Source organism: Mizuhopecten yessoensis, unplaced genomic scaffold (assembly GCF_002113885.1).
Source record: "Mizuhopecten yessoensis strain PY_sf001 unplaced genomic scaffold, ASM211388v2 scaffold716335, whole genome shotgun sequence".
Lineage (NCBI taxonomy): Eukaryota > Metazoa > Mollusca > Bivalvia > Pectinida > Pectinidae > Mizuhopecten > Mizuhopecten yessoensis.
This window is the reverse complement of record NW_018480065.1, coordinates 108,009-135,144: the sequence shown is the minus strand read 5'-3', so window position 1 is coordinate 135,144 and position 27,136 is coordinate 108,009. Positions and strand designations below refer to the sequence as shown.

Sequence of the window (27,136 nt, the reverse complement as noted above, 5' to 3'; positions counted from 1 at the left end):
ATTCTTCCTATCCTAACACTGTCACTCTACAAGTAGTAGCTCATATGAACTATGTACAAGGAAGAGGAGGAGGTGGCCGACTTGGAACCTGTGCTACGGCAGGACTGATAAATGTAAGTGAATCTCATGCAAACAGATTCCTTGGGATTCAGTGAGTTCTTATATACCGGATTGATCAACTTTTAAATGTTATTAACTTAGGTCAAAGGTTACCATTTGCCATTTGTCATAGGTTACCTAGGTCAAAGTTTACACAAGGTCAAGATCAAAGGTTGCACAAGGTTATTTGGCAAGGTCAAATGTTGCAGATGTTTAAGTAACTACAGATATTGTGCCAGGCTTTCTTGGATGAAATGCCTGACTGTAAGTCTTCTGTTGTGAGTTTAAATGAATTATATGTTCTCCACAGCTGTACCTTTTTGGTCCAGAGGCTGTCCCTGTATTCCCAGTGTTGAAAGATACAAGTACCCAATATAATCCTCTGGAACAGATTCCGTGGAACATGTATGGTCTGAACATTCATGCCACTAGTGCTTCAATGGAAGGTAGGTATATGGATGTTAGGCTCATTTGATGTTTGTTGATTTTGTGCACACAATTAAACACATTATGATAAAAATTTAATGCAAATTCTGTAGATTCCAGCAAAGTGCATGTGGTAGTGTATATATGGGGGTCTTAATATGTGAGGAAAATGGAGTGCCAAAAGAGTACCGAGAGAAAAACCTACATGATCCTGTAATTGACTTTTCTGAGTTCTCTTGTAAGACAGGTGGTAATTATGGCCTGTAATTATCGCAGGTAGACTGCAGAGCCTGTATGGTCAAAAAACGTTTACCAAATTCACTTTGTTGTGGCATCACCTGTTACTCCAGAAACATCCTCCATCTCAGTTATAGCTAGGCAAGATGAAGATAATATTTGTATGGGTGATTGATTCCAGACAGGTTCTCCAGTCATTGTGCTGCTCTGCTGGAGTCTACGGTGCCACAAACACACAAGAAGGTTGACAGCAAGTTTGCTCTCTTTATCCATGTCCATTTTGGGATCGACGGTCAGCCTATACAGGCTAAGCTAGGTAGGAATTTGTCCTTCTTTCTCTCTCTGACTCACAAAGAAATAATATAATGAAAGTAAAATTGTCTTAATATTTGTTATGTATGTAACTACAACTTGAGATATACAATAAAAGACCTAATAAACACTGTTCTTCTGTAAAACTTTTAAATCTCTGCTTTTATGAAATTATGCATGTGCTTGATATTAAAACTATTTGTCAATTATTTACATCAGAAATTACTGTGGTATTTTTCTTGTTTGTGAAAAATCTAGATTTTTGTGCATGGTTCCAAAAGAATTATCCCAGTATTTTAACGGACCATCAACAGGAGATAGACAAGGTTATTTCAGGAGTAGTGGCCCGCCTACTAAAGCCAGACAGGGACACGGACAGAAAGGTACAGTTAAACCTATCAGTTACTGATATACTGTATACTTGATGCTGAGAGTTTTCGGCCTCTTTCTCTTTACAACCAGATAATACAAACTGTAATACATCATCTTTTCACAAATATTGAAATTTATATCTAAAGCTACTCTTATAGGGATTCAAAGTCATATTCTCTGAAAAAAAGAAACAAACGTTTTTGAACTTAAACAATTTTCAAATCAATTGATTTTGATACTTCATGTTTTAAATACATCTTAAAGTAGATATGCTGCATGTAATTATAAAATCAATTTTTTTCTCGACAAATGATCTGCAAAGAATGAGAAATTATCTATTCAGTAACGCATCGGAAGTTTAATTACCTTATGATCAGCAAGCTGACATGAAGGTTGAATAGTTGAAATACTTTAAGATTCAGCAAACCCCTAAAAGACGGTCCAGTCAACCAGAATTTCAACCCCTAGATAAGTCATGTTGAAAGACCCCAATCTAATATTGGAATTCAGATGTGTAATTTGGATATTTTCAACTTGTGCATTACGGTAGTTACTAAAATGGTACTAAGTGACAATATCTATGTTGACAATGAAGCATTAAGGCCGTTACAACACCAACATTATAATAACATCAATCTCTTCTGCGACTCAATTGAATGCTACGTAATGCCATATTATCTTAAATTTTGTTTATTTAATAGCAACCTGTCTAAACCAAACACTGTATAGAGCAATATTTACATTTAATTATCAGGTTTTAAGATTTCGGTTATAGTTTGACTATAGAATCAATGAACAGCGAGACAGAAGATAAAGATTCCTGACTATACAGGATTTGGTATAGACACTAGCTGGGTTACAGTGTAAAGATTCCTGACTATACAGGATTTGGTATAGACACTAGCTAGGTTACAGTGTAAAGATTCCTGACTATACAGGATTTGGTATAGACACTAGCTAGGTTACAGTGTAAAGATTCCTGACTATACCGGATTTGGTATAGACACTAGCTAGGTTACAGTGTAAAGATTACTGACTATACAGGATTTGGTATAGACATTAACTAGGTTACAGTGTAAAGATTCCTGACTATACAGGATTTGGTATAGACACTAGCTAGGTTACAGTGTAAATGGTATAGACACTAGCTGGGTTTCAGTGTAAAGATTCCGGACTATACAGGATTTGGTATAGACACTAGCTAGGTTACAGTGTAAAGATTCTTTACTATACAGGATTTAGTATAGTCACTACCTTGGTTACAGTGTAAAGATTCCTGACTATACAGGATTTAGTATAGTCACTATCTTGGTTACAGTGTAAAGATTCCTGACTATACAGGATTTGGTATAGTCACTACCTTGCTTACAGTGTAAAGATTCCTGACTATACAGGATTTAGTATAGTAACTACCTTGGTTACGGTGTAAAGATTCCTGACTATACAGGATTTGTTATAGACACTAGCTGGGTTACAGTGTAAAGATTCCTGAGTATACAGGATTTGGTATAGTCACTACCTTGGTTACAGTTTAAAGATTCCTGACTATACAGGATTTGTTATAGTCATTAGCTAGGTTACAGTGTAAAGATTCCTGTCTATACAGGATTTGTTATAGACACTAGCTAGGTTGCAGTGTAAAGATTCCTGACTATACAGGCTTTGGTATAGTCACTACCTTGGTTACAGTTTAAAGATTCCTGACTATACAGGATTTGTTATAGACACTAGCTGGGTTACAATGTAAAGATTCCTGACTATACAGGATTTGGTAAAGACAGTAGCTGGGTTACAGTGTAAAGATTCCTGAGTATACAGGATTTGGTATAGTCACTACCTTGGTTACAGTGTGAAGATTCCTGACTATACAGGATTTGGTAAAGACGCTAGCTGGGTTACAGTGTAAAGATTCCTGACAATACAGGATTTGGTATAGTCACTAGCTGGGTTACAGTGTAAAAATTCCTGACTATACAGGATTTGGTATAGACACTAGCTAGGTTACAGTGTAAAGATTCCTGTCTATACAGGATTTGTTATAGACACTAGCTAGGTTGCAGTGTAAAGATTCCTGACTATACAGGCTTTGGTATAGTCACTACCTTGGTTACAGTGTGAAGATTCCTGACTATACAGGATTTGGTAAAGACGCTAGCTGGGTTACAGTGTAAAGATTCCTGAGTATACAGGATTTGGTATAGTCACTACCTTGCTTACAGTGTAAAGATTCCTGACTATACAGGCTTTGGTATAGTCACTACCTTGGTTACAGTTTAAAGATTCCTGACTATACAGGATTTGGTAAAGACAGTAGCTGGGTTACAGTGTAAAGATTCCTGACAATACAGGATTTGGTATAGTCACTAGCTGGGTTACAGTGTAAAAATTCCTGACTATACAGGATTTGGTATAGGCACTAGCTAGGTTACAGTATCAAGATTCCTGACTATACAGGATTTGTTATAGACACTAGCTAGGTTACAGGGTAAAGATTCCTGACTATACAGGATTTGTTATAGTCATTAGCTAGGTTACAGTGTAAAGATTCCTGTCTATACAGGATTTGTTATAGACACTAGCTAGGTTGCAGTGTAAAGATTCCTGACTATACAGGCTTTGGTATAGTCACTACCTTGGTTACAGTTTAAAGATTCCTGACTATACAGGATTTGTTATAGACACTAGCTGGGTTACAGTGTAACGATTCCTGACTATACATGATTTGGTATAGACACTAGCTGGGTTACAGTGTAAAGATTCCTGACTATACAGGATTTGTTATAGACAATAGCTAGGTTACAGTGTAAAGATTCCTGTCTATACAGGATTTGTTATAGACACTAGCTGGGTTACAGTGTAAGGATTCCTGACTATACAGGATTTGTTATAGACACTAGCTAGGTTACAGAGTAAAGATTCCTGACTGTACAGGATTTGGTATAGACACTAGCTAGGTAACAGTGTAAAGATTCCTGACTATACAGGATTTGGTATAGTCACTAGCTGTGTTACAGTGTAAAGATTCCTGACTATACAGGATTTGGTATAGGCACTAGCTGGGTTACAGTATAAAGATTCCTGACTATACAGGATTTGTTATAGACACTAGCTAGGTTACAGTGTAAAGATTCCTGACTATACGGGATTTGGTATAGGCACTAGCTGGGTTACAGTATAAAGATTCCTGACTATTCAGGATTTGTTATAGACACTAGCTAGGTTACAGTGTACAGATTCCTGACTATACAGGATTTGGTATAGTCACTACCTTGGATACAGTGTAAAGATTCATGACTATACAGGATTTGGTATAGTCACTACCTTGGATACAGTGTAAAGATTCATGACTATACAGGATTTGGTATAGTCACTACCTTTGTTACATTGTAAAGATTCCTGACTATACAGGATGCCGTATAGTCACTAGCTGGGTTACAGTGTAAGGATTCCTGACTATACAGGATTTGGTATAGTCACTACCTTGGTTACAGTGTACAGATTCCTGACTATACAGGATTTGGTATAGGCACTAGCTAGGTTACAGTATAAAAATTCCTGACTATACAGGATTTGTTATAGACAATAGCTAGGTTACAGTGTAAAGATTACTGACTGTACAGGATTTGGTATAGACACTAGCTAGGTAACAGTGTATACAGGATTTGGTATAGACACTAGCTAGGTAACAGTGTAAAGATTCCTGACTATACAGGATGCCGTATAGTCACTAGCTGGGTTACAGTGTAAGGATTCCTGACTATACAGGATTTGGTATAGTCACTACCTTGGTTACGGTGTAAAGATTCCTGCCTATACAGGATTTGTTATAGACACTAGCTAGGTTACAGAGTAAAGATTCCTGACTGTACAGGATTTGGTATAGACACTAGCTAGGTTACAGTGTACAGATTCCTGACTATACAGGATTTGGTATAGTCACTAGCTGGGTTACAGTGTAAGGATTCCTGACTATACAGGATTTGGTAAAGACACTACCTTGGTTACAGTGTAAAGATTCATGACTATACAGGATTTGGTATAGTCACTACCTTTGTTACATTGTAAAGATTCCTGACTATACAGGATTTGGTATAGTCACTACCTTTGTTACATTGTAAAGATTCCTGACTATACAGGATGCCGTATAGTCACTAGCTGGGTTACAGTGTAAGGATTCCTGACTATACAGGATTTGGTATAGTCACTACCTTGGATACAGTGTAAAGATTCATGACTATACAGGATTTGGTATAGACACTAGCTAGGTTAGTGTACTAAAGATTATTTTTTGTGACCTCAGACAGAATGTTACACCAAGGCGATACCCAACATGGTCAAGTCTATTTCCTATATCCTGTCCCACAGCAACAACGAGGAGTTTCGCCAACAGTGCTTCAGTCTTCTTTCGGTAATCTGACAGCCATGTGTGTCTAGTTCTGGGCCATTTATAAGAATAAGATACAATGTTTAAAGACATCTTTTTATTGGGGTTTTTAACTAGATCCCTGAAAAAATAAATCATGTGTCAAGTTGTATTTGGAATATGACTAACCTTTTGAAACATGAAAGAGAATTTTAAGTCCTAATACTTTTGTGTATTGTGACAAGTTCCAATATCATCCAATTATCACCGAAGCAATATTTCAGACGCCTGATCACATCATGAAATCTTAAAAGTGAATATCTTGTAGCATTTATCAATTTTTCTGTGAGGGTTTGAGATGAATGCTGATATTTCCCCAGGTTAACAATAGTCGAGTTGTGGAGTCTGAGGTCACGAACAGATTATGGAACATCGCCAGTGAAAGGTGTGGAGTCAGAGGTCAGACAAAGGCAAACAATCATTCCCCAATCAAGACCAACTCATCAAAGTCAGATTCTGTAGGTTGTGCTCTTACCAATCCAAACCATGATGAAGCCTCCGCAGGGACGAGTTTCACAGACCCAGAACAAAAATCAGCCGAGGGTGGATTCTCGAACCTAGGGCAAGAGACTTCAGGAGAAAGGAGTTTCACAGATGGAGCTAAAGAAACCTCCATTGGGAGTAGTTACACGGACCTAGAGCATGAAATATTTACCAGTTATTGTACGGGCCAAGGACAACAAACCTTTAATGAAAGTAGTTTCACAGATCTAAGAAATGAAATCTCTGCAGAGGATGGTTTCACAGAGGGAATAAGGCAAGAAACCATTACTGGCAGAGCGCAAGAAACTTACGCAGAAAATTTTACTAACAGTGGATTCACAGAAATAAGTCAAGAATATTCTACAGAGGGTGAATCTGTAAAGATTGAACATGAAAATTTTACTGGAAGTGGTTTCCCTTTTGCAGTACCATATACCCATACAAAAGCCAGTTTCAACACCCCAGAACGAGAAAGTTCCAAAGGGAGTGATTTCACAGATCAAGGACAAGAAACCCTTACAAGAAGTGCTTACTTGGGCCTTGGACATGATATTTCTGTGGGGAGTGGTTTTTTTGGCCTTAGACATGAAACTTCTGCAGGGAGTGGGGTTTTTGGCCTTGGACATGAAACTTCTGCAGGGAGTGGTTTCTCAGGCCTTGGACATGAAACTTCTGCAGGGAGTGGTTTCTCAGGCCTTGGACATGAAACTTCTGCAGGGAGTGGTTTCTCAGGCATTGGACATGAATCTTCGACACCGAGTGGTTTCTTTGGCCTTGAGCAAGGAACTTCTGCAGGGAGTAGTTACTCGGGCCTTGGACATGAACCTTCTGCAGGGAGTAGTTACTCGGGCCTTGGATATGAACCTTCTGCAGGGAGTGGTTTCTCAGGCCTTGGACATGAAACTTCTGCAGGGAGTGGTTTCTCAGGCATTGGACATAAAACTTCGACACCGAGTGGTTTCTTTGGCCTTGAGCAAGGACCTTCTGCAGGGAGTGGTCTAATGGTACACACAACACCTCTGGTATGTATTCCTAGTGAAAGCATTGCTATGAAAAGAATTAATTTCAAGAAGTAGTACAATATGTAGCGGTTTGTATTGTATTATATAAATCTAGGAATCTTAATATGCTTTAATGCATTTTTTTTTTTTACATAATCTAAATTTTCACAAAGATCTGCAGTTATTACAGCAAAGATACAAATCTGGTCACAGAAACACAGCAGATGTATCATCAAAGAATCATCCTAGTTTCAGGATCTTGTTTCGGGTCAAATCAATCATGTAACACCGGTCACATGGAGATGTTGGTTGTGGCATTGTGTTCAGGAAGAGTTCACTACACATTATGGAATTGTATGGTAGACATCTAGACTACCCTAAGGTACTGATGGATCCTACAAATAAATATAAGTTTCTCTGTTATTGTATCGATAAATATTTCAAAAGTTCTTTTATTTTATTAATAGATAAGGACAGACAAGAATTTTACACAGGATGATAGGTGTGGTTTTGGCTTATCAAACCTGGCAGAGTCTTCAAGGACAGAGTGTTGTGGAGAATTCATCAGGCGTAGACATATTGGTGATCACTGCAGTCAACCTCGTCATTTCTCCAGTCAAATCCATGCTCCTAGTGTAGGTACACAAGGAAGGCTATGTGGAGACAGTATGAGCAGCATACATCATGGTAATGATGATAACGAAAGCCAAGAAGCTGGGATGTTCCATCCTGCTGATACATGTACGGGTATTGGGCCCTCTGGAGATTCACTTAACCAGGATGGATATCCTCTGTATAACAGTTGTAATACTGGAGTGTCCTCTCAACAGGACCAGCATGTGGCAAACACAGACTGCTTCAATGACCTTGGACAACATCGAATGACAATAGATAATTTGAATTTCAGTACAGGCCAAGCCAGAGATAATTATTCAATCCAGGTAAAGTATGTCTTTGTTCATGTATTGGAACGACTTGATACGCAAGTCATGTTTGACAGTAAAATTAAGTCAAGCTATATATAGAAGTTAACATGAATTGCACCTTTATTTTAACTGCAATATATATCCATAATCAAATATCATTCAGTCAAGGGTACCTGCACATTGTTTCCTATCAGATCTGTTTTTTTCGATTTGAGAGCAATATCTCTTAATATGTATCGAAAGGTTAACAAACATGTCTTTTTGCTTAGAGTTACTTCCCTTGGCAGGATATTTATCTTTCATTTTGATACTAAGCATTTCCAATTCCTGGTTAGCAATATCTGTAATGTGACGGATAGGCCCTCAAGTTTGACCCCTAACTCTCGTTTTTATTTTAATACTGAAAGTTGAACAAGTGCAAGTCTGTAGAAAGTTGCAAAATGTGTTTTAAATAAATCTAAAAGTCAATGAAAAAGATGTACCAGTATTTCTTACCAGCAATAATGCTATCAATGTATGTTTATTTATTATTTTACCATAGGGGAATGACCTCGATGGGCAGGATCACAATACTGGTGCTGGTGATTCATTTGATGATGTGCTGGAGAACGTACAACAATGGCTGGACGAATTTCAGTGCAAGAACATTCCAAAATAGTTTAAACTACATCCTCAAATAAAATGTGATTGAAGTTAAAACATCTGTGATAGAAGCTGGTATTTTCTGAAATTGTTAATTTATTAATACAATTTTTGAAAAAAAACCATATCTGTTTTATTGCATCTTGTTTATACAAGTTTACCCTGGGGTAAGAAATTATTTAGCACTTATTTGATCTCTGACCTCAGAATGAAGGTCACAGTGACCTTTTTACAGTACAGCACACACATTCAGTGATTAATGAAGTATTCACATACTTAAAAAAACAAATCTTCATTTTCATTAGGCCCACTCATCCAAGATTAGTTTGTCTAATGTTTGTTTGTGATTTTCATTACCGTATTTAGTGCCCGGGCACTTCAAAATTAACATTGAAAGGGGCACTTATTAGGATAATAAAATGTGAGTGATGATAGAACTTGTATAGCTTCAACCATGGTTTCAGTATAAAAGGACATTATGAATATTCAGTTGACTGGAGGTTTCAATAACAAATGTTTCATCTGCTACAAGGAGAGATTAGCCATAAATCTCCACTTGAATGTGCAAGTACCGTAAGTTATTGACCAAGTCAGGTCAGGTCTGGGATGGTGAAGAAGTTTATATAATTTCCAACTCCTCTCAAAAGCGGGAGGGTGCTAATTATGGCGAGAACAGTAAGTCCAGAAAGCATGCATTGTAAAGGTAATGCTGTAGGAAAGGGCCCGCAGTTAAGTGTGGAAATCATCTGTGGCAGGAAAAAGACAAAGCAAGTTCTTCATTCTCACAAGTTACTACTTGTTTTATTGTACAGACAAGTGTTTTGTTTCTGTAGAATGACAACAGTTCATTACATTACAGCCACCATTATCAAGTTTCTGCGATGACAGTAATACCATTGCTGATTCATTAAATCTGGGGTAGACAGGCATTCGTTTCCTTACACCACCCATAAAATAAGTTTTGTTCCTGATAAAAAAAATGATGATACTACAAATAATCACAGTTAATACATATCCATGAATCCATTCATACATTATCTTGCGTCGTCATACAGGTAACCGCACGACACATCAATATAGTATATATCACTGATCAGTACTAAAATGCTCATTGCATTTAAAAGAAACAAGCTTAAAATGAGATACATGGATCATAATAATATATTCGTGCGCCACAAACAGATGAGGACTTGAAATACACAAGGAAAACTATATAAACACCGGCCAAATCAAATAGGATCATTATATCGAAAGTTGTGGTATTTTTTTTATTTTTTCAGTTGTTTTCATAAACATTCACGATGTGCATTTTTTTTTATCATTTAGAGACAAAAAGTTCACGAGATCAACACAACCAAAATACATGTAGCAATCGATACTGCCAGCACTCTTTATAGCTTTGCATATCAGATATATTTCTCTGCATGTTTTGTTTAAATACTATGATCTATTTCTATAATGATTATCAATTGGACATGGGGTATTGAAATGAGAAAAATATATATTACATACAGTATAAAAGATTGCATTTTTTTCTACTTATGACTGTAGTAAGGTACAAATTGCATTGAAATAAAATATGTACATCATTCATGTACACTAAATACACCACTTCAGAAAAACACAGGAAAATCTTGTGTGTACATATCTGATAGTCACAGTACACTATCACAGGGATGGGCTGTTGACATCACTTTAATGAAATATTCTGATCAAACGAAATCCAAAATTGCCTTTTGATTATGTGGTCCCTACTGGTAAATAAGTCTTAACCTCTAATTGTCATCAATAATAAATAAATACAAAAAGCAGAGTGAGAGAGAGAGAGAGCAACTAAACTATTTAGTAAACAAATACAATTTGCTCGAGTGAATGATAATGTACCATAAACCTATTATGTAAAGTTAAATTAAATACTTCACAGTGATATGCATTCAGTTTATAATATGAAAAGCCTTTTTAAGAAAATCATTTATAAAATATTGTAGAGGAGTTAATGAAAATGTTTATAAACTCCTTCAGATTGTAGTGTTAATTAAATTCCTGTATATACCTCATCATTACTAACTAGACAAACTGGCCATGGAATACACATCCTAACTGGGCCATGGTTTGTATTCATTACCACTAGTATAAATGTTGGGTTATATATAACTGTTTCTGAGCATCGAGTATTTCATTAAATGCGTCCTATATATCACAAGGGGAACTTCAGCACAAAGGTCATACAAAATCACATAATTTAACTTTTTCAATAACAGGATTCATTAAAATCCATTGCCTTACACTTACGATAGTCCATTCTTAAGTCTGATGATCACAAAAAATGCCCTGATTAATTATAGTTTATATTGTACTTTTGAACATTCTATAATCACTGATATAGAATAGAATGAGTCCGAGTCAAACAGGACGCTTGAAAAGTGTTCAGATAATACAATTCCAGAATGTTGAACTCCAGATGATTCTTGACAACATTTGAACTGTCGTAATGAACATTTCTAGGATTAGAAATGAGAAAAATAATCTCTTGAAAACATGCATCTTTGCACAGTGTATGTCTGATACATTACCACTCAACTTCCACAAATACCATACAAAATCGAACATAATAATACAGGCTGATTTGTTCATTTTCACAAAGTACATCACATCAACCTACTGATGAAGAACTGATCTGATAAACAGCATAATGTTCCTTGAGCCTGGTAGCACATGTCAGTTAAAACTTGTATTCATAATCAGCAACACAATGTAAACTGGATGATGTTACACTATCTAAATATTTGGGACCACAAATTTTATCTTAACATCTCTTGTTGTAGACATGTTTTTCAATTACATGTATATCTAAAGCACTTTAATTATGATTCTGCTAATAGGTGAAATTTACCCAAGATTTGACCGAGACGAACACCAATACAGTACCAGGTGAAAAGCTCCTACAAAAATTGTCTAAAAGAGAAATGATGTAAGTGAATCATGACAGTCGCACCGCTCCAACTCACAAACACAGCTAACCCTGGGTGGAATACAGTGATGACAGCTTCCTGTACACAGCTTACCCTGGGTGGAATACAGTGATGACAGCTTCCTGTACTCTAAGCCTAAACCTCCTTAGATTTGCATAGTGGACAACAGATAGGGGGAGGAAAATTGTAGAGAAGTCTGCCACTCCTTACAATCTAAACCTATCCCTGGGAGCTAACGGGAGCCGGAAAGGGGATCATTCACAAACATCTAGATCTACAAATTCAGGACCGGCCATCCATTGCAAGGTCAAAACTGTGAAGGGAATGTTGGACATTGTCAAGACACTTCTCTGTGATTTCGCATATTCAAACAAATGTGATATATTTGGACCATCACCAAACACCGACGAGGTTCAATCATTCTGTCTCACTGATCACTGCAGTTTAAACCCTTGTAAGATGATCAACGTAACACCAGGAAATAATTTAAAATCACCATTTATAATAACAAGGTCGATGTAGGCAAAGTAACCTAATCATATGAAGACCACGATAAAGAAAATGTTCTGGATGTCCACAAGAAAGGTATCGTGTAATTCTCACATAACGTAGTATGACCACAGAGATATCCCAAAAATTGTTCCCATAAAGAATCACAGATGCTAACATATTACATTCCCCAGAAACACTTGGCACATGGCTGAGTTGTCTAGATACTACAGAACCAGGGGTCATTCAGGTCAGTCAAGAAACCTTCGGTGGACAGTGCCTGGATACGTTATGCACGTCATTGGACACACCGTTGATAGAAGGTGCTTGGATACCAACAGAACCCGAAGTTTTGCCGATGTTGAGGCACCATCAACAGATACTGCCTGGATACCACAGAACCTGAAAATTTGCCAAAGTTGAGGCACCATCCACAGATACTGCCTGGATACCACAGAACCTGAGGCTGTGCAAGACAATATCAATGACTTGTGCTTGGACACGACCGACCAGCTACCCTGAATAGCCCTTCAGAACAGCTACATACTATTCAGCTACAAAAACCAAATAATTTATTCCTTCGAACAAAAATCCTGCAAACACATCTATAACAACTCCACTCCAGCTTTAAACCTCCAGCTTTTCTTGCCTTATTCAATACAAAATGTAGGCCTCTTTATCTAGACTAAAAAGCAGATAAAGCTTCACCAACACGCATTACTCCAATCAACTATTTCATGTGCAAGGAGTGAACATGTTTGACTATAAAACGTCTATTTCACACGTGTTAATGAACATAACTTACACAAATTTTGTGTGTTACCTTGGTCAAAAAGCTGGCCAATGGTTCACCTCGCCTCCATACTCACTCTCGTACAACCAATACGACATATTTCTTACACACTAGTTCCAGGTAGATTTCTTCATTAAAAGAAAATAATCTTACTCATTACTGATGCATTTATATCATTATTTATCTTTTTTAACCCATGTTGTTATTCTTTGTGACAATTTGACCTATAACCTCTTTATTTAGAGTTGGCTCTCTCCTATAAAAAAAAAATTGGTCCATATCATTATAAAAACACACTATCAGACACATTTACACACAACGTATAAAATCCTGATTGATTTAGTAGTGAAGAGGGAACAACTCCGTCTGATATGGAACTGAAACCTGTCAGTTGATCACATCAACATGTATTTTACATTATAAAGTATATTTAAATACATATATTTCCCCTTCACCATTTCCACAGCCAGGTTTTTATACCAGTTCTGTACATGCAACCAAACAAAAAATTAAAATTATAAATCTTACACTATGTACAATAATAAAATGAATAGATTAAAGATTTGTTTATATAATATTCATATCTATGTATAATGATTATCTACACACTACCAGACGCGGCACACAGCCTCACTGTGCTGAGTACCGACTCGCATCACATGGTCACCTTCCTGGTCATCAGTGTCCCAGTGGTCAGCCTGATCAGGGCCCTGCATCCCTTATTGGTCAGGCTAGGGCCCCACGTCCCCATGTTTGTTAGCATGATTGTCCAGTGAAAGCAAGTAAAAACGTCGCCCTCTTCTACGGTGTCCATTCGGCTAGGTTTGTGTCCGACGTATCAGTTGTTTCCCTCAGACGAGGTAGAAAGGAAATCATCTGATCGCTTATGAGAATCCAGAGCTTTTATCATAGTCATGTCATGTGGTAATTCGGACTTTCGGCGCAACAGTGGTTTTTCTTTCGCTTTTTTCTTCTGTAGCTGTAACGATGAAAAGGGGAAAAAAAAAACATAAATATTCAAGCTTTTATATTTAAACAGTAATATCGAATTTCATAAGTGTAAAAGCAATAGATATTAAAATCTGTTACCACAGTATATACTTTTTTTCTTTTTTCTTTTTTTGTTTTTATATCGTTGCCTTTATAATACGTACAATACAGTATGATATTAAAGTTCCGAAACCCAAAATGTAGTATGGTAAACAATCTGGTTAGTTCTGTTCAAGTTGATACACAAAGTCAGTACAGAATTAATTTAGTACACCATAAGAACATGAAAGTATTGAAATAACAGTGAGACAGGTCTAGGACAATTGTTCAAGTTTGATAGCTGTGTCTGTCAACTTTTTCGAAAGAAAACCAATTAGGATAACTGAGTCCAAACCAAAATATCTGTTGAAGTGAACAGGGGTATTAAATTATCTGGACCTAATTAACTGGTCAAGCTAGAAGGGATACTGACTTGTTAATCTGGTCAAGCTAGAGGGGATACTGAACTTGTTGATCTGGTCAAGCTAGAGGGGATACTAAACTTGTTGATCTGGTCAAGCTAGAGGGGATACTAAACTTGTTGATCTGGTCAAGCTAGAGGGGATACCGAACTTGTTAATCTGGTCAAGCTAGAGGGGATACTGACTTGTTAATCTGGTCAAGCTAGAGGGGAACCGAACTTGTTGATCAGGTCAAGCTAGAGGGGATACTGAACGTGTTGATCTGGTTAAGCTAGAGGGGATACTGAACTTGTTGATCTGGGCAAGCTAGAGGGGATACTGAACTTGTTAATCTGGTCAAGCTAGAGGGGATACTGACTTGTTAATCCGGTCAAGCTAGAAGGGATACTGACTTGTTAATCTGGTCAAGCTAGAGGGGATACTGACTTGTTAATCTGGTCAAGCTAGAAGGGATACTGACTTGTTAATCTGGTCAAGCTAGAGGGGATACTGAACATATTAATCTGGTCAAGCTAGAGGGATACTGAACCTATTAATCTGGTCAAGCTAGAGGGGATACTGAACTTGTTGATCTGGTCAAGCTAGAGGGGATACTGAACTTGTTGATCTGGTCAAGCTAGAGGGGATACTGAACATATTAATCTGGTCAAGCTAGAGGGGATACTGAACTTGTTAATCTGGTCAAGCTAGAGGGGAACTGAACTTGTTGATCTGGTCAAGCTAGAGGGGATACTGAACATATTAATCTGGTCAAGCTAGAGGGGATACTGAACTTGTTGATCTGGTCAAGCTAGAGGGGATACTGAACTTGTTGAGACCAAATTGTTCATTAAATTAGAAGCGGTACTGGAGTAGTATCAGCTTAAGTTTGAAGTTATCGGTTTCTAAAAGTCAGTCCTTTTTCTCTCTCTCAGAATAAAGTTTTGGTGATTCATGGCCAAATTTCAACTACGATAACCCTAACTAGATTTAAAGTACAAAAAGGTATGCACAACTCTAACTGAAAACAATCTACTTCCGAATTTAAAGTTTTTAAAACAAAGTATCAACATTCTGCATAAACATGCCAAGCCTATAATGTAAGCATGCAAAATGTTATGTGCATGAAGTTCAACATCACAATAATCAAAATGACATAATACATTATTTACTTTCATAATTCATCACACTGTATTTAGTTTTTTGACAAATCTTTACACATGACTTTTAAAATTTATACATTTGGGTTAGTAAACAAGAATTCCACAGGAGTGGATGTGTCTCCTGCTCAGCGCTTTTAGCAAAAGTGTTTTGGCTTTAGGTATCGTGGAAACAAGAAAAATTTAACGGCAAAAAAGATGAACAACGATGCTATGTCAAGTGCAATATGCCATAACGTGGAAAGTTGAAACTTGACAGAAAAACCTGTAATATATGTTGAACATTATTGCGTCTAGCATTACAGTACAAAATTTGAAAGGAATTGATTAAAAAATGAAAAATATCTAGCATTTACGATACAATGCCCTTATTTGGCAATAAAAGGGGCATAACTCCACCAGCAAGAGTACCGCGGAGCAGAACAATATATGCCCGTCGAATGCCATATAGTGTTATTGTTTCTGAAATGAACAAAGGGCAATAACTTTTGCAAATATCGTTGAATCAAAATTCTTTTTAGGGGGACACAACTTCATATTGTGATTATAATGTATGCTAAGTTTCAAAGAGATCCGTTGAAAAATGTAGGAGGAGATTGCCGGACAAAAATCAAATACTGAATAAACAAAGGGCAATTACTTTTGCAAAAATTGTCGAATCAAAATTTCTTTCAAGGAAACACAATTTCATATCATGATTATTTAGCCTACTAAGTTTCAAAGAAATCTGTCAAAAAATGTAGGAGTTCTCCGGACAAAAAATCAAATACTGAAATGAACAAAGGGCAATTCCTTTTTGAAAAATTGTCGAATCAAAATTCTTTTAAGGGAGACACAACTTCATATCATGATTATAATGTATACCAAGTTTCAAAGAGATCGATCGAAAAATGTAGGAGGAGATTGCCGGACAAACAAAAGTTTAGCCGGACGGACAACCCAATACCATAATACTCCCATCAAAATTTGATGCCCAATGCATATAAACTTCTGAAATGCGAACTCGTTCGAGTTATATTGGTACGCAATATGTGTACCAGGTTTGAGTTCAATCAACCCCAGGTAACTCGAATCATGCATAGAAACTTGTTTCGAACGATGCAACATAAGACGACGACAAAGTTATACCTCTATGTCGCCTTGCATTGCAGGCGACACAAAAACCAAAATGTAAACTTGGTCAAGCAAAAGCACTTAAGAGTTGAAAGTATCCAGATAATGAATAAAGGTATATTTTTTCTGATATATTCTGATCACCCTTCTGACTGTAAAACTTGGGAGACAAAAGCTGTAATGTTATATTCTTTCAGGCATTACTAGACAAGATTAATGGTAATGGGTCTTATTGACTTATACTCTGAAAAGTAATACAAAGTCTCCAGTTTGCACTCTGGATTATATTATGATTTTATGTATATACAGCTCAACATGATTTCCAACCCATTTCGCCCTTAGGGTGTTATTTCATCACTAAAAAACAACACTGCTTTTGTTCATTAAAAGCCACTATCATGCACAAGTTCTAGAACAAAATACTCGTCAACATTCTGTTGATATATACAGGTACAGGTGTACTGCAAAGGGTTAGCAACAATGTGACACAAAACCAAACTGGGGGGTGGTGAGAGGGAGGGACCCAGTGTGACTACAAACTTTTCCGAAGTCAGAGGTGAGCAAGTCCAATCCTTTAGCATCAGCGTGGAACTAAATGGAGATAAGCCAACATACAATCCACTACACGTCGTCAACATTTACCGATCTTTTATTTGATTTTTTTTGTCATAATTTGGCATAAGAAGCTTGAATAGCATTAGCCATATTCCGTCTTTGCATATTGCAGAGTTATCTTCTCTTGGGAGCAGGTATTGATTGTTACGTCACTTGTTTGTGAGAGTAACGTCATCAATTTTTGAGAAAACGACGTAATTTTCTCACACAAATCAATGACGTAACAATCAATACCTGTTCCCAAGAGAAGATAACTCTGCAATACGCAAAGACGGAATAAAACGTTGGGTAAACAAAAATACTAGACATTTAACAAGCTGGCTGATCAACAAATTTACAGCTTTGTGTATGGTCACAAAAATACAGTTTTCTATGAAATAATGCGCAAACAGAAGTATAAATTTTAAAGTAATCTTGTCGACACTGAAAAAACACACAAGAGGTCAACATTTACACTCAGTTAGCTCCACACACAAGCAATTCAGCAAAGTAGCAGTGCCTTGTAAGCTAAAAAGGTTAAAATAAAATGTCCACACCAATACAATCGTTAGTCCCTAGTCCCTTATAATGGGTAGTAAGTACCTGGTAATACATAGGTATGAAGGAAAAAGAATTGTTAGTCCCTGACAATGGGTAGTTAGTACCTGGTAATACATAGGTATGAAGGAAAAAGAATTGTCAGGACAGAATACTGCTTTGTGTTAATCAGTGTGTGAGGATATTATTATGAAGTAGGAAAGCTGAACAAAGCATTGAGTGACTGTTCTGTATTTAAGTAAATCTGCAAAACCATCTACACTGGCTTTGTACTTTAGCTTTATGAGCCTAGTCACGGGCCGCCAGTAACGGTTAATGTTCGTCTGACCGTGTATACTTACATACACTGCCTACATTACTCTAAAGTCAAATGGGAATACACACCATTATAATACGAAGCAAGACTTGTGTAAGAATTAAAATTGATATATAACCAGTTATTGTGTAGTGCACTGTTATGCTGCAGAGTTGCTCTCCTGACTTGTAGTGACAAACAAGCTTTATAGGAGAAGATTGCAATCATGCAAAATCCATCCCATAGTACTATCCTAGTGATGAAATACATACAAACAAGAATTAACTTCAAGTTCATATCTATGCATTGAAACTTTTTTTGAGGTTTACAGAAATGGAAATCATTTACCTACGAAAAGTGGGAAAAGTTACCAACAAATCCAATGTATACCTTCATGTAGGTCTTCACATGTGAAAACATTGCTTAAGTATGATTAGCAAGACACATGATCACCAGGTGACCAATGGCTGAATAATCAGTCTTGCTATATTGTTACCAGATATATGTTGAAGGGATAAGGGGACACCCAGATGATCCTCCTTATAAAAGTAGCCTGATGAAATAGGTTTGCTCTGCAGTCATCATAGGTCTGACCATCTCCCAGTAACCAACAAAAGTTGTATGCCAAGCAAAGTTTATCCAAGTCTCATACTCGACTTACAGTTACCAACAAAAAGGTCATTGTGTAATAAATTTTGTGTTAGTGAATAAAAGTGGTGGTTTTTTTTACTGCATTCATTCTCTGAATAATGCAAAGGTTGCAAAACATAAATATTCAACCAACAAAAGTAAAAGTACAATATCTAGGGTTAAGAGGTAACAGCTACGTCAAAGTGAAAGTAAAGTGAGTAAAATGAAGGTTTTCTTACCATTATCTGCATGAGGAAATGAAACAAAAACAAAACATACATAAAAGTTATCTTCAGTACTGAGTGTTGACACTATCTGTTTGGAGACGGAGTCGCCATATCAGACAGATCAATAGGAAGCATTTATTATAGGTCAGTGTACATCTATACAAATGGAGAGAACGTTTTGAATTGTCAAAAATTACACACAAGCATATTAGCAGCAATGAGAAGAGCAGTATAAAACAGATAGCTGATCCTCCGGAGGTGTTCACATATCATTACTTTACTCCCCCAACATATTAACTTATTAATCCTCCATGGGGATAATTGTTTTACCTAAAAAGTTGATTTCATATTTTTTTCCGGCAAAAGTGGAATTATCACAGCATGCATTAATTCTTAAGCGTGCAAAAGTAATTTGTATTTGTAATTACAGATATGGACTCTTATAGACCAAATGTTATTGACAGAGCTATATACTTAATCTGAAAGTATGCAGTAAAATTGATTATCCCCCCCGCACAAACTTGACTGTCCGTGGAGTTATAGTCCAAATAAAACACCCCTATAGGCTAACTCCCTCAGCAGGATAAGGGTAGGCTGACCTGACCTCACCCAGTTATTATTGACCAGAGACAACAGTCCTGACAATATTAAAAGAGTCCATATGGAACTTAAGAGTTTCAGAAATTTTGGTTGGGATATTGTTTTCTTTTTAAAGAAGCATCATTGCATTTTTTATCAGTACAATAAAACTGCTAAAGTATGGGATTTTGGGATTAAGCAAATTTCTTGTTCCCTTTGACCGGCTGGGGGAACCGAGACTTGTTAATATCCTTCCAGCCCATACTTTAACTATATTACAGCATACATTAATACTCTCAATCAAAATTATGATACAAGAATTACTGCTTTTTATGCAATTCACATTTTCATGGTCAATTTTCTTCAATTTGTATCATCTGTTCCTCTGATAATTATACATTACAACTACACAAATTATTAACCACATGACATACACACAAAATTGACTACTTAGTTTCCATCTGTATTTTGAAATCATAAACTAAATACAAGCTAATGAAATTTATCCCAGCAAAGAATGCTTCCAAATGAAAAAGTGCATGCATAGAACGAATCCTTTAGAGGTATTATAATGAATTATCAATTCCTAGAAACATGAGGCCGTTTCCTATGTAATAAGTAAAAAGGTTATTATTGTTATGTCCTGAACACATTTCAGAGTAAGCTGTGGGTAAGAAACAATGATAACAACAGTAAACCACTGGAACAGTTTCCTACATCATTTTACATATTATGTAAGGAAGACCAAAGTGCTTCTTTGATCCGTTAAAAATATACGTTGTTAGCTATAATGATAAAATATTTCCCCCTTCGGGAAACCCTTTTTGATGAAAATATTAAATCAACGATCATTCTCCATCAGGGCCATGTATGCATTTCAAACATGTCACATTATGCCTTAATTAGAAATAAATACATGTCACTCAGAAGAGGGTGGGAGAGTGTTTGCTCAAACAGAGCATGGAGGGACATACAGGGGCGAGTGTAAACACACTCATAAATACTGTGTCCAGAAACTTTCTTATGCTGCATTCTATATATACAAGAAAACATAAATATTGTAATATTATAAGTTTTGGGAATGTGCTTGCATTCTTTTTTTTCACATGGTAAAGAGGTTAGAGAACAAACATGATATGTCTAGATGCACAGTGGTGAACATACAGAGTAGCATGACCTTCAATAATAACAAAAACCGAAATATATTATGTACAAGTTAAGTTATCTGCAGGCAAGTATTTCCAGTTTTTTCAATTAATTATTTACGATACGTGGTAGACAAGTTATCTGATACTGATTCTGGGTTACCTCAATATTTCAGCAGGCACATGAAAACAGGTTAAATAGTGTTAGCGAATGTAAGTATCAACATATTTAACACCAAGCCTCTCCAAATGTGATTCAAACGTGGAGGATTCTGCATGGTGATATAATTGTGTACATTTTATAGTTACCCTGAGGAATACTTTCAGATATTATAAAAGTAAGGGTACCATTCCCAGTTATATTAAAAGGATAGAATTAGTTAATTAGAAATGCCATGGATAAAACAAACAGTGGCTAATTAAGCTCTTTAGAACAGAATTGTGCTCTTTTCTCCAGATCTGAATTGAAATTCATTTAACAGGTTATGTAACTTGAAAGAAAATAAAGGGGATATAATCCAGCTTTCCTTTGTATGTATTAAATGATGTTCTTATTTAAAACAAAACAGTTAAATTATTTTAGACATAAACTACACGACAAAAAGCTGCTACATAGAGTACACCGTGTTTGATCAAAATACGAATTACACAAAGAGGGGATTAAAATGTTAAATTAAAAAAAAAAATGTTGTTTTAGGACAACATCAATCTTGGATAAAAAGTTAGTGAAATACAAATGAATGCCAGGGGTGCCACTACATTGGTCCCAGGACACTGGACTGTCAATGTGTGGGCATGCTGGGGGCCTGTACATGTCAATATTAACTACATGCACAAGGTTGTCAGTTTACATACCCTTTTGAAAAATACTACTAAAAACGGTCATATTCTGTCAAGACAAAAATGATAAATATCTTCAGCATGTGTTAAGTAGATTTCATTGCAGACTGGAGTTTAAAGAGGATTGGACGTTTTTTGGCTTATGATATATATCTAGTCACCTAAAAGAGTTAATATTAGGAGACACTTCACAATACTGAGAGTCAAATCATATCCTACCCATCATCTGGGAATGTTTCCAGGGTTTTCTCAAACCCTTAATCCTATCATCATCTGGGAATGTTTCTAGGGTTTTCTCAAACCCTTAATCCTATCATCATCCGAGAATGTTTCTGCAATTTTCTCAAACCTAAATCCTACCATCGTCTGGAGATGTTTCTAGGGTTTTCTCAAGCCCTAATTTCTGCAGTTTTCTCAAACCTTAAATCTTTCAATCATCTGATTATATTTCTGGGGTTCACTAACCCTCTTAAATTATTAAATTTTGGGGAAGCAAAACAACAGAAAAAACACATTTTTAACTGAATAGGAACAAAGAATTATTCACACAATTCAGAACTGTATCGTCTCAAATGTGCTGGGAGAAAAACATCACAAAATCTAAATGCAAAAGTTCATCTGCATCGAAAATAAATATGAATACAAAGAATTCAAGAAATGTATTATTGATAAAAAATACTGACTGAAACATTCTTGAGCCTGAAGGACAAAACAAAAATGAAGAAATTTTAAACACACAATTTCAACCAATTGTGCTTATCATATTCGTACTGAAAATGAATTTCAAATATTTCATTTGTGAAGTTGTTCAGGATGCATAACTGCAGTGCTGGATGAAGAAGCTTGCATTACATTTAGCAAGCATGTTTAGAAAGGCAAGTGAAATTTCTCTAATGAAATCAATTCCTTACAAGTTTTGATTTCCTTTTGTTTTTCCTGTCATCAAATCTGTAAAGTTAACACCAATGGGAACTCCACACTGAGATTGACATGAATGCGAATCTCACTGCAGATAATGAACCTAGGAAACATACAATAGTAGTGATGTCCAAATCAAGGGTTTCAAATTAGGTAAATATGTACTCCAATGAGGAACAGCATTGGGATACCCACGACAGAGGTGTTATCCCAAATATAGCCCAACATTTAAATACACACGAAATGGATTGTGTCAATCTCAATATAACAGGGGAGAAAAGGTTATAAACATACAGTTGATTTCACTAGAGAACAAAGATGGCACACGCACAAGAGGCTTAAAAGATCAAGTATTCTCTGAGAACTGGAGACAGAAATGCCCAATGAACAGTCACAGAAGTGACAGTCCTTTCCCTCCAAATACACACTTTCTACGTCAGCGGGCTATTTCTGGAACCACACAGAGAGAGGAGTGTTTAATCTTATTACTAAAATGTATATTACCTCTGTTTTCTTGCTCATTTTTTTAGCGTTACTTGCTGCTATCTATAATGTGTAATAATGGACATGTTGTCAATGTAAACGTTAGCTATTATAATGATGATTCGCCAATACAGATGTTTAAAAAAACAAAGCAAACTAAAGAAAAAATGATGAAATGAGTTGTGTTGTTGTGTAGTAACAGAATAAACTTGTAACATGAACACACATCACCCCTTACATTACAACCCTCCCCAGCCCTCTATCTGACTTCCGTTATCAATGGTACATAAACCTTAGGCATGTCTTCATGGTCACAGTGATTTATTTGCTGTCACTAAATTACATATCAAACAGCAAGAAATGATCTTAATAGTTGTCATACATCCTTATATGAAATCCAGGGACAAGGAGCTATCCATGTTCTGACTGTCTCCACAAAATCTACTGATTGTCTCCCCTACACTGAACACATCCCATCATTGTTCACTATCCTCTATATACAAAACACAGATCATCCCACCACCTTTGTCCCCAAGTCCAGTATTTCGCACCATCGATCTAGTGAAAATACGAAGGCGAAGCCCAATCTTTCACTGCCCTTGCCTCTCTTGGTTATCATGCATTTTCCAAAATGTACATTGAAACCTGCATTAGGAACAGTGGGACTTCGCTCTATACAAGCATCTATGTATGATTAACATGGTTGGACTCCCTTCACCAGCCTTTGGACTGCCTACATATTTCATATTGTGCAATACTGTCCATATAGTGCGCCTCCTTCACCATCCTTAAGACACGTTAAATATTGTGTATATATAGTGCAACTCCTTCAAGAATATATAGAACTGCTTGGATACATCAAGTTGTATTATCTCTACCCTACAAACCCTCCTATACCAGTTCTACACCTGGTGTAGATTTCTTTACTACCCTACTATATAAAGCACCATGCATTACCCTTGGTTCTGCCACCCCGGGGCGCTTGGCTATATGGTGCGCCAACCCACACCAGCTTAAGTTTACATGACGGTGAGTACTGTTAGGACTGCCTTGTGACACTGGGTTGTACCACACAACGTACCTCGTTGGCCTCCCTTTGTAATTTTTCCATGTTGACGACAACCTCCCCATCCTCCTCGGTCCCTATACTGTTAGGCGTCCCTGGATTTCCGGGCTTCTCACCATTAGTTAAAAAAATTGCATACTCTCTGAACTGTAGAGAAACACAAGTAAATTGTGTACACAGGGTTGCTAGTGTATTATCTCCCCTTGACAGTCTGGATAACAGCCATACTTCTAAACTCACTTGTACCTCCATACCCAAGTCTCTAAACCAAAACTCATAACAATACACAAAGAACTTTCCATATTTTCCTTCTTTACTGTATTTAAAATTCAATCAACTGTTACATTTTGGTACTCGGATTGATTCTATTTTATTTTTTTTGTAAACAGATTGATGTTTAAAGGTTACTGTAAAACAAAACTTCAAATAAGAGAAATATCTTTTGAAATTTTAATTTTGATGAAACGAAATGATAATATTATCGGCCTATGATGGCTAGCTACGTCACAGGTTTTTCTGAGACACCGAGTGTAGAAGATGCTGTGTTGATCACAGAGTGTTGTTGAGTGTGTTCATCTGTTACAGAACATAAAGTGTTAAAATCATAAATGTCGGTATCTGCTTTAATGAAACAAACTAAATAAGTGTTTACAACTTGGGATTTTTCTTTATATCAAACTTGCAACAAAAATTTCAAAATATGTGTTAATACCTGTTTTTTAGGATGATAACCATCTTTAATAAATCTTTTACAATTGTCCTATAAGAGCCAAACTGCATTCTCGATTTTGCACACATTTCAAAACGATCGGAATTAATGTTTCATAAGGGGAGAGGGAAATCCAGACTCGAAACACCACTCAAACTTGAAGCAGTAAACTTTTCTGTGCGTTTCTTCAGCATTGCCTTTACAATCATCCATCATGCAACTTTCAAAATGACAATTTGGTGCCAGGTTCTAGTCAGTGCACTAAGGTTTTCTTCAGCGGGCGTTATTTCAGGTCATGAGTACAACTCACAATAGCAGATAAAAATATTCCACCTTGAAGTCAGATTAGCTAATCTCCTTCCACATCTAGAAGAAGTGGTTTCATCACCGAATCCACATTGTTGTTCATATTATTCATGTGATTTCAATTTTCAGTTTAAAATCATTTGAAGTTTGAAGAAAAGCTTAGTTGCTGGACTAGAACAGGGCCAATCACTTTCCATATCATAGGGGATGTCCAGAAGTCAATGTAACATGCACATTAAATGAACATTTCCAACCATCACTTTTTCTTAATATGACTCATTGTAAAATGCTCTAGAATTTAACTGATATTGTATATCAATATTACTGAGAGAAACTTCTGTAACCTAAAACATGTCACCTACCACCCACATTCTCTGTTTGTCCTTAAATTGATCTAGTTTTTTTCTTACTACATTAATAACACACTGTAAGGTGAAGAATTTCCTACTTTAAGAACAGACAGACAGAGACAAAATGAAACCCCAATGTCCCCCTTGTTACTAGCAAAAGCTTTCTAATAACAAAGTTCTTTAGAAATCTATCACAAAACCTAAACATTGAAGTTATACGACAAATGTCAAACAGGATTAAATATGAACAGGTACATTAATAAAATAGCTTGGCAAAACTTTTTCCTCTAGCCAGAAATGACTCTATACATTTGACCAGGTGTGTACTTACTTGCGGATTTCCTAACGCTAGGTTGTGCACTTTCGTCCAGGCATCATCTCGATGCTTATTTTTCTCCTTTTCTCTGTAAAGAAAATGGTCAAGATAATGATTGATAGTCTTACATGAGTATCAAGATTGTCTGATAGTCTTAAACGAGTACCAAGATTGTCTGATAGTCTTACACAAGTACCAAGATTGTCTGATAGTCTTACATGAGTAACAAGATTGTCTGATAGTCTTACATGAGTACACAGATTGTCTGATAGTCTTACACGAGTACCAAGATAATGTTTGATAGTCTTACACGAGTACCGAGATTGTCTGATAGCCTTACATGAGTACCAAGATTGTCTGATAATCTTACAAGAGTAACAAGATTGTCTGATAGTCTTACACAAGTACCAAAATTGTCTGATAGTCTTACATGAGTACCGAGATTGTCTGATAGCCTTACACGAGTACCAAGATTGTCTGATTATCTTACAAGAGTAACAAGATTGTCTGATAGCCTTACACGAGTACCAAGATTGTCTGATAATCTTACAAGAGTAACAAGATTGTCTGATAGTCTTACATGAGTACACAGATTGTCTGATAGTCTTACACAAGTACCAAGATTGTCTGATAGTCTTACATGAGTACCAAGATTGTCTGATGGTCTTACATGAGTACCAAGATTGTCTGATAGTCTTACACAAGTACAAAGATTGTCTGATAGTCTTACATGAATACAGATTGTCTGATAGTCTTACACAAGTACCAAGATTGTCTGATAGTCTTACACAAGTACCAAGATTGTCTGATGGTCTTACATGAGTACCAAGATTGTCTGATAGTCTTACACAAGTACCAAGATTACGACAAGAACTGGAACAAAAACTTGACAATAATTCCATGCTTTCCTATTTTCAACAGATTTTTCTAAATCTAAACACAAGTTTCTTACTTGTAAGAGAGTCAGTCACTGGTATCTTACTTTTGTCGCTCTGCCATGTACTACCATACTAGTTCCCCAAGTCAATCTAAAACTATAAACTAGTTTCCTACTTGTAAGGGCCAGTCACTGATATCTTACTTCTGTCACTCTGCTATGTACTATCATACTAGTTTCCCAAGACAATTTAAAACTATATACTAGTTTTCTTCTTGTAAGGGTCAGTCACTGGTATCTTACTTCTGTCACTCTGCTATGTACTATCATACTAGTTTCTTAAGACAATCTACAACTATACACTA

General features: G+C 36.4%; 2 protein-coding genes across 27 annotated transcripts in view; one reads left to right on the top strand and one right to left on the bottom strand.

Annotated features, from left to right (window-relative positions):
- LOC110443251 (hornerin-like) lies at positions 1–9,015 on the top strand. The gene is made up of 8 exons (XM_021487344.1): positions 1–113; positions 410–545; positions 944–1,078; positions 1,333–1,457; positions 5,747–5,854; positions 6,190–7,374; positions 7,821–8,294; positions 8,821–9,015. Exons 1-8 carry the CDS (start codon positions 45–47, stop codon positions 8,935–8,937), a joined length of 2,349 nt encoding a protein of 782 aa, XP_021343019.1. The 5' UTR covers positions 1–44; the 3' UTR covers positions 8,938–9,015.
- A 678-nt stretch (positions 9,016–9,693) lies between these two features.
- LOC110443252 (serine/threonine-protein phosphatase 2A 56 kDa regulatory subunit delta isoform-like) overlaps positions 9,694–27,136 on the bottom strand; it is a 45,017-nt gene continuing 27,574 nt past the window's right edge. The window contains exons 14-20 of one of the 26 annotated variants that reach the window (XM_021487354.1): positions 25,910–25,982; positions 24,229–24,360; positions 23,169–23,210; positions 22,430–22,445; positions 21,762–21,795; positions 19,195–19,200; positions 14,094–14,154 (exon numbers count right to left, since the gene is read on the bottom strand). In XM_021487354.1, the coding sequence (XP_021343029.1) occupies positions 21,779–21,795; positions 22,430–22,445; positions 23,169–23,210; positions 24,229–24,360; positions 25,910–25,982 (280 nt within the window). In that variant the 3' untranslated portion in view covers positions 14,094–14,154; positions 19,195–19,200; positions 21,762–21,778. Of the gene's footprint in view, positions 14,155–17,418; positions 17,470–18,371; positions 18,391–19,194; positions 19,201–21,761; positions 21,796–22,429; positions 22,446–23,168; positions 23,211–24,228; positions 24,361–25,909; positions 25,983–27,136 lie in introns of those variants that run through there. The other 25 variants (XM_021487350.1, XM_021487349.1, XM_021487345.1 and 22 more) reach the window with 25 other exon arrangements.